This window comes from Tauraco erythrolophus, chromosome 8, assembly GCF_009769465.1.
Source record: "Tauraco erythrolophus isolate bTauEry1 chromosome 8, bTauEry1.pri, whole genome shotgun sequence".
NCBI lineage: Eukaryota > Metazoa > Chordata > Aves > Musophagiformes > Musophagidae > Tauraco > Tauraco erythrolophus.
Window position 1 is genome coordinate 25,510,441 of NC_141472.1, and position 15,300 is coordinate 25,525,740.

The window sequence follows — 15,300 nt, forward strand, 5'->3', positions numbered from 1 at the left end:
CTGGCAACAAAACCCCATTTATTTTAGTAGTCAAGTTAAGCTGGGGTGGAAAAAAATGCAGCAACATCAAAATCTGTCTCTTTCTTTCAGAAAGTACGTCTGAGACTGATTCACGAAGAACATACACTCTACAGAATTACTTGAATAGTGACTATCAGTACAGATCACATAGTTTGGAGTGGATTTCAGGTAATCCATTTCTACATACAGTATGAATGTCAAGAAGATGTACTGCCTTCAGTAGACATGTATCGTCATGCTGAGGTGACTGCTATATCCTGAAAAAAAAGTTATTTGTTGGTGCCATTATAGAAAGATGAATAGCTCAAAATGTTGTGATTTTTTTTTTTTTCCTTGGATATGTGTTTGCGTTCATGGCAAGCTATATTCTCCTACTGCTAAAAGAGCATACTTACTTCTATGCTTTTTTGTAGAAGCATGTTATACTCTGAAGTGTGTCAGGTTCCTGTGCATCAGGCTGTCAGGGATCAGGAGGATACAGGGAGCTTTTCATTTTGAATATGCCTAGAGCTGCAAGAGAAAGGGATGCCAGAAAGCGGAGGCTGTGAGCCCCAGGACTACATTTTGTGAACATTCTTGTGCTATAAGCATCCCTTCATTACAGAAGTGGGAAGCACAACATTGACCAGATTTTTGAATTTTATTTCCTGCTTAAAAACATAAGGGGAAAAGAGAAGTAACTGATCAGGGTTTTAGTTACTGTTTATTAGCAGCTCTCTTGTTCTTCTAGGAAATCAGTATCTTCATGAAGCAACTAATGGAGACATCCTACTTGTCAATGCTGACACCGGAACATCCTCAGTAATCTTGGCGAATACAACATTAGTACGTTGACTTATATATAAATATGCAGACATCGGGAAAGGTATCGAATTTAATATTTTGTTCTGTGCATTTCTTTGGAATCAATGCTTTATGTGTTCCTTTTGCCCTCTGTTGACAGGATAAATACAACGCAACCACAGCTATATTGTCTCCTGACCAAAAGTTTGCTCTTCTGCAGTACAGCTATACAAAGGTACAAGTGCACTTTGCTTCTCTGAGGATGAAGGTGGGAAGTAAAGGTTTAGGAACAACTGAGCAAGAAGGTGCTCTTGAAAGTAGGGATGGCTGAGAGAAAGTGAGGGAAATGCAGAAGGATGGAGGAATGAGATGGATGTCTGCAGAGGAATGGTGAAGTTGAGCAGGGAGGAGGAGAAGAGAGACTAGTGTTTTCTGTGAGCTTGGCAGAAGAGATGTGACAGCCTGAGAAAAGACGTTGGATTAAAAGTGGATGGAGAGATGTCACGAGGAGAATGAGGCTGGATGGTTCATCTGGGGAGATAAACTAGAAGAGTAGATAGGCATGACTGTCCAAGGAGTTCTGTGGGTTAGGAGGAGTGATGAGTAGATGCGCTTGCCTACATATGCTTACACACGTATGCCATGTATATATATGGTTGTTACGTTGTAGTGTGAGAACATAAGAATTTAAAACTGAGGTGAATGAAAAGCAGCATGTGCTTACAAGAGAAGTTTGTCCTTTTGCGCTTGGAGTGGACTTAGGTGCCCTCATTCCCTGCTGTCAGTAAGACTGTGAAAAAGCTCCAGCACAGTGCCTCATCCTGGCTTGGTGCTGAACCGTGCAACAAAGGTCAACCTACGTTTGTGCCAGCTGGCATGAAAACCTGGCTCCGTGTGCCACTTGAGGACAGTTACAGAAACCTAATGGTTTCTGGTAACTTGCCCTACAGTGTGTGCACTGAGAAGCCAGTAACTTTGTTGTTGTTTCCTTTTTTTAATAGAGAGCTGACTCTTTTGTTTGTAAAAAGCTCAGTGCTGACTCGTGTAGCATACAAATCCTTGAGCACTGTGTCACTGAGCTCTGTCTACATGATCTGACTTTGCAGTCCAAGAATTCCTCCCACACTGTGCCAGCCACAATCCATGCGCTCGGTCATCACTTTTTTGCAGTTTTAGCTTCCTTGCTGGTTACTACTTAGCCACTTACCTTTTGTCTTTCTGAATTGTTCAGAATTGTTTGACTTTTCACTGCATTGTTAGTGGCCACAAAATGCCTTATATTTTTCCAGCCACCCTAGACATCCCCTCTAGTAATGATTTATTGCCCTGTAGTGTTGTGGTGGGTTGGCCCTGGCTGGACACCTGGTGCCCACCAAAGCCACTCTCTGTCACTCGCCTCCTCAGCTGGACAGGGGACAGAAAATACAACAAAAGGCTCATGGGTCAAAATAAGGGCAGGGAGAGATCACTCACCAAGTACTGTCACAGAAAAGCGGACTCGGGGAAACTAACTTAATTTTATTACCAATCAAAATCAGAGGAAGATAATGAGAAGTAAAAAACAAATCTTGAAACACCTTTTCCCTTCTTCCTGAGCTCAACTTTGCTTCTGAATTCTCTACCTTCTCCCCTCTAACAGCAGAGGGACAGGGAATGGATGTCATGGTCAGTTCATCACACATTGTTTCTGCCGCTCCTTACTCCTAAGGGGAAAAACTCCTCACGTTCTTCCCCTGCTCCACTGTGGGGTCCCTCCTGCAGGAGGCAGTCCTCCATGAACTTCTCCAACATGAGTCCTGCCCATGGGATACAGTTCTTCATGAACTGCTCCAGTGTGGGTTCCCCACGGGATCACAAGTCCTGCCAGCAAAACTGCTCCAGCACAGGCTGTCCACAGGGTCAGAGGCTCCTTTGGGCATCCGCCTGCCCCAGTGTGGGGTCCTCCATGGGCTGCAGGTGGATCTCTGCTCCACTGCTAACCTCCATGAGCCTCAGGGGGACAGCCTGCCCAACGATGGTCTTCACCACGGGCTGCTGGGGAATCTCTGCTCTGGTGCCTGGAGCACCTGCTCCCCTTTCTTATTCACTGATCCTGGTGTCTGCAGAGGCTGTTTCTCTCCTGTTCTTAGTCCCCTCTCCAGCTGCAGGGTGTTGCGCAGGTCTTTTTTCCTCTTCTTAACTATGTTATCCCAGAGGTGCTGCCACCATCACTGATGGGCTTGGCCATGGCCAGCGGCAGGTCCGTCTTGAAGCCGGCTGGCATTGGCTCTGAGGAGGCTTCTAGCAGCTTCTCACAGAAGCCACCCCTGTAGCCCCCGCCACTACCAAAACCTTGCCATGCAAACCCAATACGAGTATTTTATTTGTTGCAGTCACTAGAGTTAATTTTATTTTAACGCTGAAGCAAGATCTTTTAACCTTTATGTAATAGTGTGATTGAAAGTTGTGTTATTATTAATCTTCATTGCAAGAAAACAGAGTACGAAAATGAATCATGAGGATGTAGACGCTTCTTATGTAATAGCCATCTGGTTGTGTAGTACTAAGTTATTGTTTTATATCTTCATACAAATCTTCAAGAACCATCATAGAAGGTAGCGTTATTGTAGCATGTCAGCGCCGTGGGCTGAATCGAACCTCTTCAGCCCCACGTAGTGAACGCATTTAAACATGTCTGCGTTGTCATCATCATCATCTTTCCCTCTGTAAGTGCCCACAGTGTGATACAGACTTCAAGAGGCAGGTTTCTGAGAGAAAGGGTTTGTTTCTGTGGCAATATGAATGGGAATAGGGCACCCTGGAACTGGAGGAACTGCTACAGAAATACTGCTGGGACTTGTGAGGACGACTAAACACTGAGGTGCCAAGTTAATTTATGTGAAGATGATACCATAATGTGTGCTTCCAAAACGTGGAAAATGAGACAGAAAACGGCAAGTGTACCAGTAAGGCAGAAGGAGGGGGATTAACTGTGCAAAGCTGTAGTAGTCTGCCATGTAGCTACAAGGGTTTCTGAAAATCTGCGGCATCTCTGGCCTTTGTATCTCTGTCCTTAATCAGTCAGTGGCCTCCATCATAGTATTTAAGTGATGACCCAAGAGGGGGGTGATTTTTTTTAGTCTTTGCTAAAACATCTCGGAGACATTCACTGTGTTCTGTCTGTCACAGAAAAGCGTGGGGAGGGTTTCAGAGGTAATTCAAACTGTTAAGAGGCACGAATCCTGGTGAAATTTATTTTCTTAATATTAAAATAATTCTTTTGCAGTTGTGGAGGTATTCCTATACAGCTTCATATTACATCTATGATTTCAATAGCAGGTCAGTAATTGTTTTGCGCAGGAGATGTAGTTTTAATGTTATTTTGCAATGAAATGACGTTTCACTGATTTCTTTTCGCCATGTTCTGGTTTTGTTTTTCCAGTTCTATCTTAGATGATGGACTGCTACCTAATGATACACAATATATATCCTGGTCACCTGTTGGTCACAAACTGGTTAGTAAAGATAAGTGAAACTTGTATAAACAGTCATTTCTGTACACATGGCATGGAACCTCACGTTGTACATACCCTTGAGGTTTTGGGACTTTCCTTCTGCCAGATAAAGTAGGTGAACTAGTTTCCAAATTGACTACTGTTGCTGGAAAGACTCCAAAACCCCTCCATGTGTTTTGTTTTGTTCTTTAATGAAAAGGCATTCCTGAAAGTAGTAGTGGCCCCAGTAGTCTTATAACGCACAGATGCACAGGACTTCATGTTTTTGCAGCTGCAGACAGTAGTTCATCCATTTCAAAGGCAGCAGCATTACAATTGTCTACTTACTCATCACTGATTTTTTTATGTCCTGATTACACCAGAAGCAATGGAGTGTTGATGGATGTGTGTAACAGGGATTAAAGGATCAAAATCTCTCTTGTACTCGTGCCTGCTGTCCTTTTCTTCCTCCTCTCCTCTCCAGTCTATGGCAATCGTGACAGCCATTGTGTTTGCAAGGCTTGTACATTCCCTATGATGAGTGTCAGATCTGACTAAAGATCTGTCACAGGAGAATGCGGTGTTTATTTATTATTACTGCTTGTAATATAGGGATTATAGAGCCCAAGCACAGAAGCAGAGGATGTTGAAAAGCTCTTTCCACATTGCAGAGCGAAGCTCTGGAATAAAACTGTTGTTCAGTTGTTGGAGAGGAAGAAAAGGAGTGGCTGGAGAGGCAGACAAGTGCCAAAAACTAGGAGTTCCGAGTGCTACTGAACAAATGCACCATCTTTGCAGATCTATTGCTGAGACCCCCGTCAGTGTTTTACCAAAGTACTGATAGTTTTCTTTGAAAGACAAATTAGTGAGAAACAACTGCTAATGAAGGAAAATAAGCTTGTATCTCAACAGAAAATGAATAGCAGGGTTTTCAAAACTTGTAATCATGTCGTTTATCATAGTTAATTGGGTTTTGCATCTGAAGTTAGGTTGCTACACATGATTTGTATTAGTAATTCAAGTTTGTTAAGTATTAATGATGTTTGGTGAAATGCAACTTTCAAAGACAGTTTTTGTCATCTGATGTAAATTTCTCACTAGATGTGGCAAAGTAAGGAAGTAGGATTTACTCTAACAGTAATTGTAATCACAATGTTTTGCAGGCATATGTGTGGAATAATAATGTTTATATAAAAGCTTCACCAACAGCAGAAGCTGTGCAAATCACTGAAAATGGCGAAGAAAATAAAATTCTCAATGGAATACCAGATTGGGTTTATGAAGGTAACTCTGTCAAGCATATTTTACTTTGCATGATGATGTAAAAACTTTGTTTTGTTGTAATTATTTTATTATAACTGTTCTCATTTCTTGTCCTTGAGAAGTTCAAAATAATCTAAGTCTGGATTTTAACAGAAGCATGCATCCTTACCCGAGCTTAATACCAGGCTAATGTGAAGATCTAAGAACGGAAATGAGTTCGCCTAACTTGCAGCACGTCACTGGAAATCAGTGTGTGTGAATTAGCTTCATATGATAGATTATAAGCATTGATCTGATGTCTCATTTCAGAACCCCAACAAACAGTCTGCGCTTTGGTATCTGAACTTCAAGTAAAAAAAAAAATTCTATTAAAATCTAATGAGAACAGTACCTAGGATAGAAGAGCCAACTTATCAATTATATCTTAAATGCGTTTGTCTCTCTTGCAGAGGAAATGTTTAGCAGCCGTTCTGCTCTGTGGTGGTCTCCAAATGGCAATTTTGTGGCATATGCAGCATTTAATGACACAGAAGTTCCTATTATAGAGTATTCCTTTTATTCTGATGACACCTTGCAGTATCCAAAGACCATTAGAATCCCATATCCCAAGGTCTGTGTTATTTATTAAACATAGTGGTTCTGTAGTTTCATTAAGAGAGTAGTCTTGTTTAATCCGTTTCTCCTAATGAAAATATTATCTGTCTCTCCTCAACAGCTTGCTGTGATTACTCTTTCTGAAGTCAACAGCATCTGGCAATGTTAAAGTATTTCATTATCTCCAGGGGAAAGCAAAAAGGAAAAAAAGTGTGATTTAAGGTTTTGTTGTTTCATCAGAAAATTTTGAGGTAGCAAGTAGATGTTGATATAAAAAAAGCTCTTAGGGAATTGAAGTTGGTAAAAGGCACTTGGCAGATGTACATTGTGTTAGGATTGTACATGGTATCAGTAATGGAATTGTAGCGTTTTTAGTTGTTGAATGGATCCTTTATTGGGCTGAAGGGGAGAAGTCTGCTGGTGGAGTGTCTTTGCCCACAGCTGAAGCTCTTTCAGTTTTAGCTGTGAGTGAAGCCTTTAGTGCATGCAGCTCCTTCTCCTCCCTGTTCCTCTCCCCAAGACTTTGTGCCCGCTGCTCATTGCACAGTTGTCACTGGACTAAATGGCGTGAGAGTCAAGAGTCCAATACGCTTCAAACAGGTTCTTTCAAATACTCTATACATGGAGGGTTTAATGTTTAACACAAGATTTACCTTGTGAAGTTATTTGATGTTACACGGGATTTTGATTTAGCAGAGTCATGCAGCAGTGCCCTGAAGATACAATACAAGTACAAATTACACTTAGAGTAGAACAATTGCACTGTGCTGCTGAATTGCAATACAAACGTGGTTCTCTTTGCTGGTCTCCCTGATGTCCTCACGGCCACAACACTGGGCATCCCCCTTGCCGGGAAGGAGTACATGGGTTGAAACCATCTCAAGCCCATTGCTTTCTTCAGTTCTTTTGGTTCACTGTTGGTTTTTTTTATACTCTGTGTTGGGCTGAGGCACCTGTGTGTCTCTGTCTCCCCATGCTGGCCTGGCCAGCTCAGGAAGGGTTTTTCACTCTTTCGATTAACCAGGGCAGAGCAGCCGGTACAGCTGTCTGATCGCTCAGCTGATGCAGCTGTTTGCCTGGTCTAAATGCCGCCCTCCGGTCCTCTGTGTGCCAAGTATGGCTTTCTCTGCAGCAGCCCTGGTCAGTCACCCCCTACCCTTCCCAAAGCTTCAGGAGCACATGGCCTTTGCCTGTCCCCGTGGAGCCTCCCCCCGCGGGGTGACTGATGCTCACGGCGAGTGGCTGGGCACACTGACAGCCGCAGGTGCTCTGCCCACAGCCCGGCACCTGGGAAGAGACACAGATGTGGAGTGAACTGCCAATTTAAATTGTGCCTTTTATTACAAACCTCTTTTCTTTGGAATATTGCTGACTTGTGGAGGTGAGTCAGCTACAGCTACCTAACCATTATGAGGAGGATGTGGCTAGTTAACTTCTAGAGAAGAAGCCCTTACTGACACAGTTATATCGCCGTAAGTTCCTAGTAGCACTGCTTTAAACGTGCTGCAGTCTCAGCTTTGATTGTGGTATAGGCAGCTATTATATGATCACATAACGTAAGGTATCAGTTTCCATGAAGAAACACTTTTCTGTCTGTTAGCAATGGATTTGATTCACTGTTAGATACTGTGCGTGGCGTGTGGGATGAGACATGGTCAAATACTGTTCTGGGTACAGCAAGCCCTATGTGATTACGAATGTTTCTAAATGTAGTAGTCTTTCTTATCTAGAAATACATAGCTAACGCTTTCATGTAAAAAAAATACAAAGGATAATTTATGTATCAATCTTAAGAACTGCGTTTAGGAACTTGTCTTTTCACATGTTTGAAGTTGGCTGGTTCTACCTGACTGTCTGTAGTAATTTCTCGTCTACAGTTTCAAACACTTATTTCACCAAGAATATTCTCTCTTCAAAAGTACAATAAAAATTTTTATTTTTAGGCAGGAGCTACAAATCCAACTGTGCAGTTCTTTATTGTGGATGCCACGTCGCTTCCTGCTTTCCGCTCTGCAGAAATTTCTCCACCTGCAGAAATAAAATCAGTGTAAGAAATTTTGGTTAAACATTCACTTTTTTTCTTTTGATGGTAGAGGAGGAGCTTTTATGTGTGACCACCCTATATTTCGTGTATATGGCAGTTTTTCCCAGTCATGCGGCTCTGGTAGCAACAAGATTTACCAGAGAAAATCTGCATGGAGATTATCCTGCTAGTGATTATATATAGATGTCATATTCCATGTATGTTATATTCAGAATGTGACAAGTTCTTGGCTCATCACATTCAGTGGAGTCTAACTATGGTGAAGTCATTTCACAGTACAACTTTAATATGAGCAAGTTTTGGTATAATCAAATTATAATGTATGTGTTCCAGTTCACTGGAGGGGAAAAAAAAAACCCCACACAACAAAGCAAAACAAAACCTTAATGATAAGTGAAGATTTGATTTCATTGGAAGCAGATTCCTTGCTAAGGAAAGGTATCACGGTTGTCTTCAGATTTATACTTAAAATGTTTGTTTTCTTTGGAAACATGGTGAAAACCAGCACCTCTCACAGTAAATGGAAAATCGTATTTCTCAAAATGCTACTGGAAATGCACAACATGATATAAATGTATTTTGTAAAGAGCAACTAAATTTATTTAAAATGCATGCACACAGAATTGGTATCCCAGATCTTGGGTTTTGTTTTTTCTTTTTAACAGTATTGTGGACGTTTTTTAGAGGTTTGCACTTACAAACATGGTGGGTATGGAAGCACAGGTTGTACTGATAAACTTCAGAAAAAAAAACAAAAGAGGTCTGTTAGCTTGTCTGTAAAACCAGCCATTTATATGTGGTGGCCAAAAAGCTGTAACTGGAATATCAGCGCTGTTCCATTTCAGTCCTCACCACAGCGTAACTGACATCTCTGTGTTAACCGAGACATGCAAATTTTTAGGAATATGTTGTTCTTTCTCCTTTCTGTACAGTAGAACTGCAAGAGCTAGATGCAATATAGCTGTTGTGCACTGTTTTTCTCCAGAATTTCAGTGCCTCAGAATTATAAGCCCTTTATGTTTTGGTCAGTTCTGGTTAAAATCCCTGCTGTCTTAGAGCTATGTTTTACCTTTTGTGAGCTCCTAATGAAAGCTGAACAGTGCTGCCGTGTGCTCTGGGGAGGATAAGTCGTCTAGCTTCCAGCCATCTACCCATCTGACTAACACAGGCCTGAGTTACCTGGACTCAGTCCATTTTTAAATAAATGTAACACTCTTTAAATCATGATTAATACAAAGATAAATCAAGTCTTAAATGATCAGTGCAAGGATCAAAAATTACTCTTTCTCCCAACATCTGATCCAAATAATGGTGTGTCCTGCAGGCATTGAGGTGGCCATAGCGAGTCTTCAGGAATTTTGCAAGAGCAGAAGTACATGAGTAGGAAGAGGCAAGCGATGTACAGTGTTGCTGTTAGGTAGCTTTGCTCCTGGAAGCACAAAGTAATGAATATTTGCACAGTATGAGTATTTATAGCACTGTATGACAGCACAGGTTAATTTTTGTGGTGCTGCCCATCCAGAGCTCGTTGTACGCACAGCAGTTGTACCCCCACATTTGAAGGGGGCACAGCGCACTTCTGTTCCAGAGGGAAAGTTTTATTATTTGTCCAGGAAAGATGCCAAATTCTGGCGTGGCAGTGCTATGCCATATAAGATGATAGATGAAACCTGACACTTTTTGCACAAATGACCAGCATGAAATCCATACAGCGTTTGAACGCCACTTTTGGCATCATGGGTACAAGGGGCTCCTGTGGATGCTTGTTGTCTGAAATTATCTCTCCTAAAAATAAGTCATCTTTCGAGTAGAGAGCTCCAGACAGTGATTGCTGGAATATCCTGTCTCAGCAGCAAATGAGGAAGGGCAGTGTAAAACTACTATTCTCTGTACTTGAGTTAATTGCAGCTTAGTTAACTTTTCATGGGTTGTAGAAAACTGAAGGTGCATTCCTAGTCTCTATAATAACCATAAAATATTTACTGTGTTATAATAATAGCATAACAAATAATATTTTTTTTTCCCTTGTACTGTCCATCTTGTCTAATGGATGATTTAGAGGCTCCAGAATTGTGGGACTAATTCCTCTTTTACAAAACAAGGGAAACCACTATTATACGATTGTATAATGTACATGAAGAATGGCAGGGTTTGTGTTTTTTTTTTTCCAAACAAGCTTCTGCAGAGTGCTTTTATAATATTATTGGTCTAAAACATAGTGTTTGAAGCCAGTGACAGTAGCAATTAAATGAGCTACCAACTTCCTAGCAAATATGAATATGAAAATAGACCTTTTTTAAACATGATTTCTAGACTGCAGTCTAGAAATAAACCTGAAAGTGGTCAGTAACCACTTGGCATATTTTTTAATCCATCCACACTAATTGTAGTGCTTTGTTTTCCTTTTTTTCATCCTTCTCTCCTTTCCCCCCAAAGATCATGAAGATACTCTCATCACAAAATTTCCCACAGGTTTTTGTTAACTAACTTTGGGGAAAAAGGGAACATGAACTTGGAACTAATTCAAATGTGCAAATTCCAGTTAAAAATGTATACTTGCTTTGGAGGGGAGGTTTGGTTTATTTTAGTTCATAAGGCTTCTAGGAGATAGGAGAGATCTAAAATAAGAAAAGACAAGTACATCTAACAGGTCGTAATGGTAAACAAAACCGGTAAATTTTATGTGATGCCTTAAAATTAGTATACAGGAACATTCATTAAAATTATATTTTTTTCTGATACTCTGATTCTTCATGTCAAGTAGTTGGCGTTCTGAAGATGAAAGTAAAATTTTGAAATAGTAATATCTGTTCTTGGTATGATCTCTCCCTCCATTCTAACTAATGGAAATAAATACTAATTGAACAAAGATAGGTATCACTCAAAGTGCTTACAAGCAACAAACTTCATGCTTCATTCAGAGTTCCAAAATCTAAGGCCCATACAGCTTAATATTCAGAAGAGTTTCCTCCAGATGCACATAGTACAAGATTTATGAACAGTCTGGAGTAGTTACTATCTTATGCATTAGGGGATAGCGATCTGGCTGTTAGAATTTAATTGCAGTCTTTCTGGAAGCGGATATGTGCAAACTATCTAATTCTTTATTGTATGAATGAAAATAACCAAGGCATCTACTAGCAGCAAAACCAATTGGCAAAAAAAAAAAAAGGCAGAATTAGATTTGCATCATCGTTTATTGTTGAAGAGTAAATTGAAATGAAAATAGCTAGATGAGTCTCATTCAGTGAATTGCCGAATGCTGTCGTATTGTGTGCTATTACAGAGAGGATTTTAAATATCTAATGCTATTGCTTTTTTCAGGGATCATTATTTGAGTGTTGTAACATGGGTGACAGATGAAAGGATCTGTCTGCAGTGGCTCAGAAGAACTCAGAATTTTTCAGTCCTCGCAGTCTGTGACTTTGAAAATGCTACTGGAAATTGGTCATGTCCACAGGTAAGAGAAATGAGGTAGGAGAGTCACAATGCTTGATAAATGAGACTAGAAAGGAGTAGAGTTATCTCTGTATGTTTATCTTTGTAGAAACACAGCCTGATGTAAAATAAACATAATTGTTGTGGGATTGTTTGTTTTTTCTTTCTTAGGAACAACAACGAACGGAAGAAAGTACAACTGGCTGGGTTGGCAGAGTGAGTGTTCAATTTCTAAAACTGCCACATGCTAAATAACACTGATAATTAAGAAAATTTTATATGAGCCTCTTGCCAGTTGCAACGCCTCTTGTGTGCAGGTCTGATCCGCTCACTTGTTGCATTTTACGTGTATAGGAAAAAAACGGTCTCAAATGGAGCCGCAATGCCTCCTTGCTCCTGGTTTTAAGCTGTTGTGGGTATGGGGTTCTGAGCTCCCAGGCTGGGCTGACAGGGGAGCGTGGGCTGGAGCTGTAACTGCGCCCTCCCTCACCCGTGCCTCATGTTCAGTTTGCCAAGAAGCAGAGTGCTCCTTCCAGACTCCTTTTTAATTCTGACCTGCTGCTTCGGTAGTGGTAGGTAGGGGAGTGCAGGAGCCAGGATTCAGAATTCCCTTTGTTCTGGGGGAGCTGTCAGCTATGCTGGTTTGGCTGCTTTCCAGTCTTCCTGCCACCTCCAAATGATCTAGGGGATAAAACATATTAAGAAGCATATCCTGTAACCTTCGAATCATGTTGGAGGAAAGGCGTAGAGGACAAAAGTCATTTTTAGCATTTCAGGTTGCAGCACACCGTTCCACGTTCTCCTTAGGGCTTTTTATTTATGCGTTTTTCCCCCCACCCAAAATATCCATTGAAGTGAACTGGGGACAAGATGCATATAACTGACCAGATTAAAATTTTCATACACTTCTGCCAAACCAATTGCTACTGTCTGGATGATGCTTTCCAAGCTGCCTCTCAGTCCTTTTGTACATGGAAGAGAGTAGGCACCTAATGAACTACACAGAAGATCTGGGGGAAGTGAAGCAGAGATGCAAAAGTTCAGACTTGGAGGGAGAAATGAGTTTCAGAGTTTTTGATGAGAACACAGAGTACACTTTCCACTCCCGCATTTTCCACACACTGATTATGCTTTAGTCACTAATTCACTTTTGAAGTCAAAAATGAAAGTTTAAAGAAATGCAAAGAGGGAGGCAACAGCAGGGATGAAATCATCCGCAGTATGAAGATGAGAGATCAACCCACCTGCTGTCAAATTTGATATGGAAAGGAAGGCCTTAACGCTGACACATTTTGCTTCTCTGCAGCAAAGGCTTCACAATTAGACAATGTGATGATCAAGCTGCAGACTTTGTAAACAGTTGTGCAAAATGAGAGGGCAAAATGCAAGTCTGTGCCATTAAACTAGGTTGTTGGTTTTTTGTTTCTTTTAAAGAGACAACCCACATCTTAGGAGCTGTTGGAAGAAAAAATATAATCTCACTGTATGATTCTTGGATTTGAGAAGGGAGTGGAAAGTAGGGAGGACTGAAGAGGGGATAGGAAAGGTATATTTATTCCTTTCTTTTATTCTTATTGGCTTAGGGATGAAAAAATGATAAGAGATATTTTTTTGTATATATATGAGAGATGTATGTACACACATATATATGTATATGCAATTCATATAAGTGTATATACAAGTGTAAATAAATTATATATGTGTGTAAAATATAGACATACACTTCTCTTTTCATATATATCGCTAGTGTTTTTTTCTTTTTTTCAAAAACAGAGATGAAATTATACTTAATCTAAGAATGCTCGGAACAGCCTGTGTTACTGCGTAAGGCTTCCAGGTCATGAGCTAAGTTAGAGCTTGCCAGTTGAGTTGAAGGAAAGTCACACTTTGAAAAAGCACGACTGCGATAAGGGAGAAGCTAGCAAAATATTTGCCAGGTTATTTTTTGCAAAAATATTGCTAGGAAAGAAAGAGATTATCTGGAGCACATGGGTTAGAGAGACTCAGGTTCTGTCATTGCATACTGAGTGACCAGAGGCGAGGAGCTTTATCCCTCTGTTTCACTTTCCATATCAGAAATGGGTATAGCATCTCAGAGGTAATTGTGTTATGTCAATGGGCTAATTAAGTTTAGATGTTTTGAACATTTATCACAGAAATAACTTTCATTTTATTTGGCTCAATGTCATTCCTCTGTTTTTCTCTCTACCATGTGGAGCACGTCTAAAAGTCAGTCAGTAGAAGGAATCTATTCATTTCCATCACTCCCAATTGATAAATGGATAGTCCGTTCATGAAAATATCATTCCAGTATGGGTTCTCTGGCATTCTGTAATCACCTCCTTACTAGTGAAATCTCCTCTTGAGAAGCACGTTGTTTTCTTTGAATAAAGGGGGACATTTTGCACTGTCAAGCTAAAGAAAATAAGAGTTCAAAGAATTTGTTCACAAATAAATATTTTAAAATGGGAAATTGAAGGAAAACATGTATTTGCAATGTTTACATTGTTATAGGTTACAGCTGCATGTTGGACAGAATTAAACAGTGACTTTAAAAGTAGATGCACGTGTTATTTTCTAGACCAGTAGGAAACTAGGAGCACCTGTAGGGCTTCAAATTCAAGAGAGGTGGGAGAGGACATTAGTCATTACCAGCGCTAATACTCAGGAAATTCTGCTGCTTAAAGAGCAAGAAAATATTTTAAGTGTGTTTACTTCTAAGGTAATGTCTACAGGTTCTACCTACTAAGTCAGTAGGCAAAAATTTTTGCAGTATGTTCAGTGATGCCTTGTTTTAAGTACTGAAACTCCTGTTTAGAGAGATTGAAACCTAAATTTTTGGATTTGGAGTTTTGTTGATTGCTTTAATAGACATCTCTCTTGTGTTCAAGTTTCAGCCATCTGTCCCTTACTTTGCACCCGACAATACTACCTACTACAAAGTCGTCAGCAATACAGTAGGTTACAAGCACATCCATTACATAAATGGCTCAGAGGTAAGTAATAAGGTGTGGGACAGTCACTGCTGACTTGTGTTTCTCCTGGTGGTGATTGAGGAGCTTCACGTTCTACTTTTTGCCTCGCCTTTTCCCCCTTCGCCAGGCTCCAGTACCTATTACTTCAGGAAAATGGGAAGTAACCAGCATAGAAGCTGTAACCAATGACTTTTTGTAAGTATTGTAATTAAGCTATTTATTCCTATCAGGAGGGCTTGTGGCAAGGGTCTAAGCAAGCAAGGAGGAAGAACAGGGAAAAGGTGTTATTTAACTCATTAACAATCTGATCTAAACTTGTGAGATAAACCTTTAAATATTGTAATGTACTGTAAATATTTTACCAAAACCGGTATGTTTTGCTTTTATAGATACTACATTAGTAATGAAAACAATGGAATGCCAGGAGGAAGAAATCTTTATAAGTAAGAAATTTCTTCTGCAGTATGAGTAAAATACTTGTTGATGAAAAAGAAATGTTAAGAAAAAGCATTGCAAAATAAAAGATTAGGATATTCACAGTCTAATGTGGGATCCTATATAGGATATTTAATAAATATCAGTGTAGGAGTATAAACTGTAAAAATAACTATAATATTTTTCTGTAGATTTAGTTAATAAAGGGAAATTGTGAAAAGAAACAACCAATCCTCAAGCAACAAAAACCCCTAAAGAAAACCTCTCATGCTTT

The 15,300-nt window shown here is 40.1% G+C and overlaps 1 protein-coding gene across 1 annotated transcript in view; it reads left to right on the forward strand.

Annotated features, from left to right (window-relative positions):
- Positions 1 to 15,300, forward strand: part of DPP4 (dipeptidyl peptidase 4) — a 43,948-nt gene that overhangs the window by 11,402 nt on the left and 17,246 nt on the right. Inside the window, exons 3-15 of the mRNA XM_086616153.1 lie at positions 91 to 189; positions 752 to 846; positions 965 to 1,039; positions 4,070 to 4,122; positions 4,226 to 4,298; positions 5,441 to 5,561; positions 5,990 to 6,150; positions 8,078 to 8,181; positions 11,503 to 11,638; positions 11,788 to 11,832; positions 14,508 to 14,612; positions 14,719 to 14,786; positions 14,981 to 15,034. Coding sequence (XP_086472279.1) covers positions 91 to 189; positions 752 to 846; positions 965 to 1,039; positions 4,070 to 4,122; positions 4,226 to 4,298; positions 5,441 to 5,561; positions 5,990 to 6,150; positions 8,078 to 8,181; positions 11,503 to 11,638; positions 11,788 to 11,832; positions 14,508 to 14,612; positions 14,719 to 14,786; positions 14,981 to 15,034 — 1,189 coding nt within the window. The remainder of the gene's footprint in view (positions 1 to 90; positions 190 to 751; positions 847 to 964; positions 1,040 to 4,069; positions 4,123 to 4,225; positions 4,299 to 5,440; positions 5,562 to 5,989; positions 6,151 to 8,077; positions 8,182 to 11,502; positions 11,639 to 11,787; positions 11,833 to 14,507; positions 14,613 to 14,718; positions 14,787 to 14,980; positions 15,035 to 15,300) is intronic.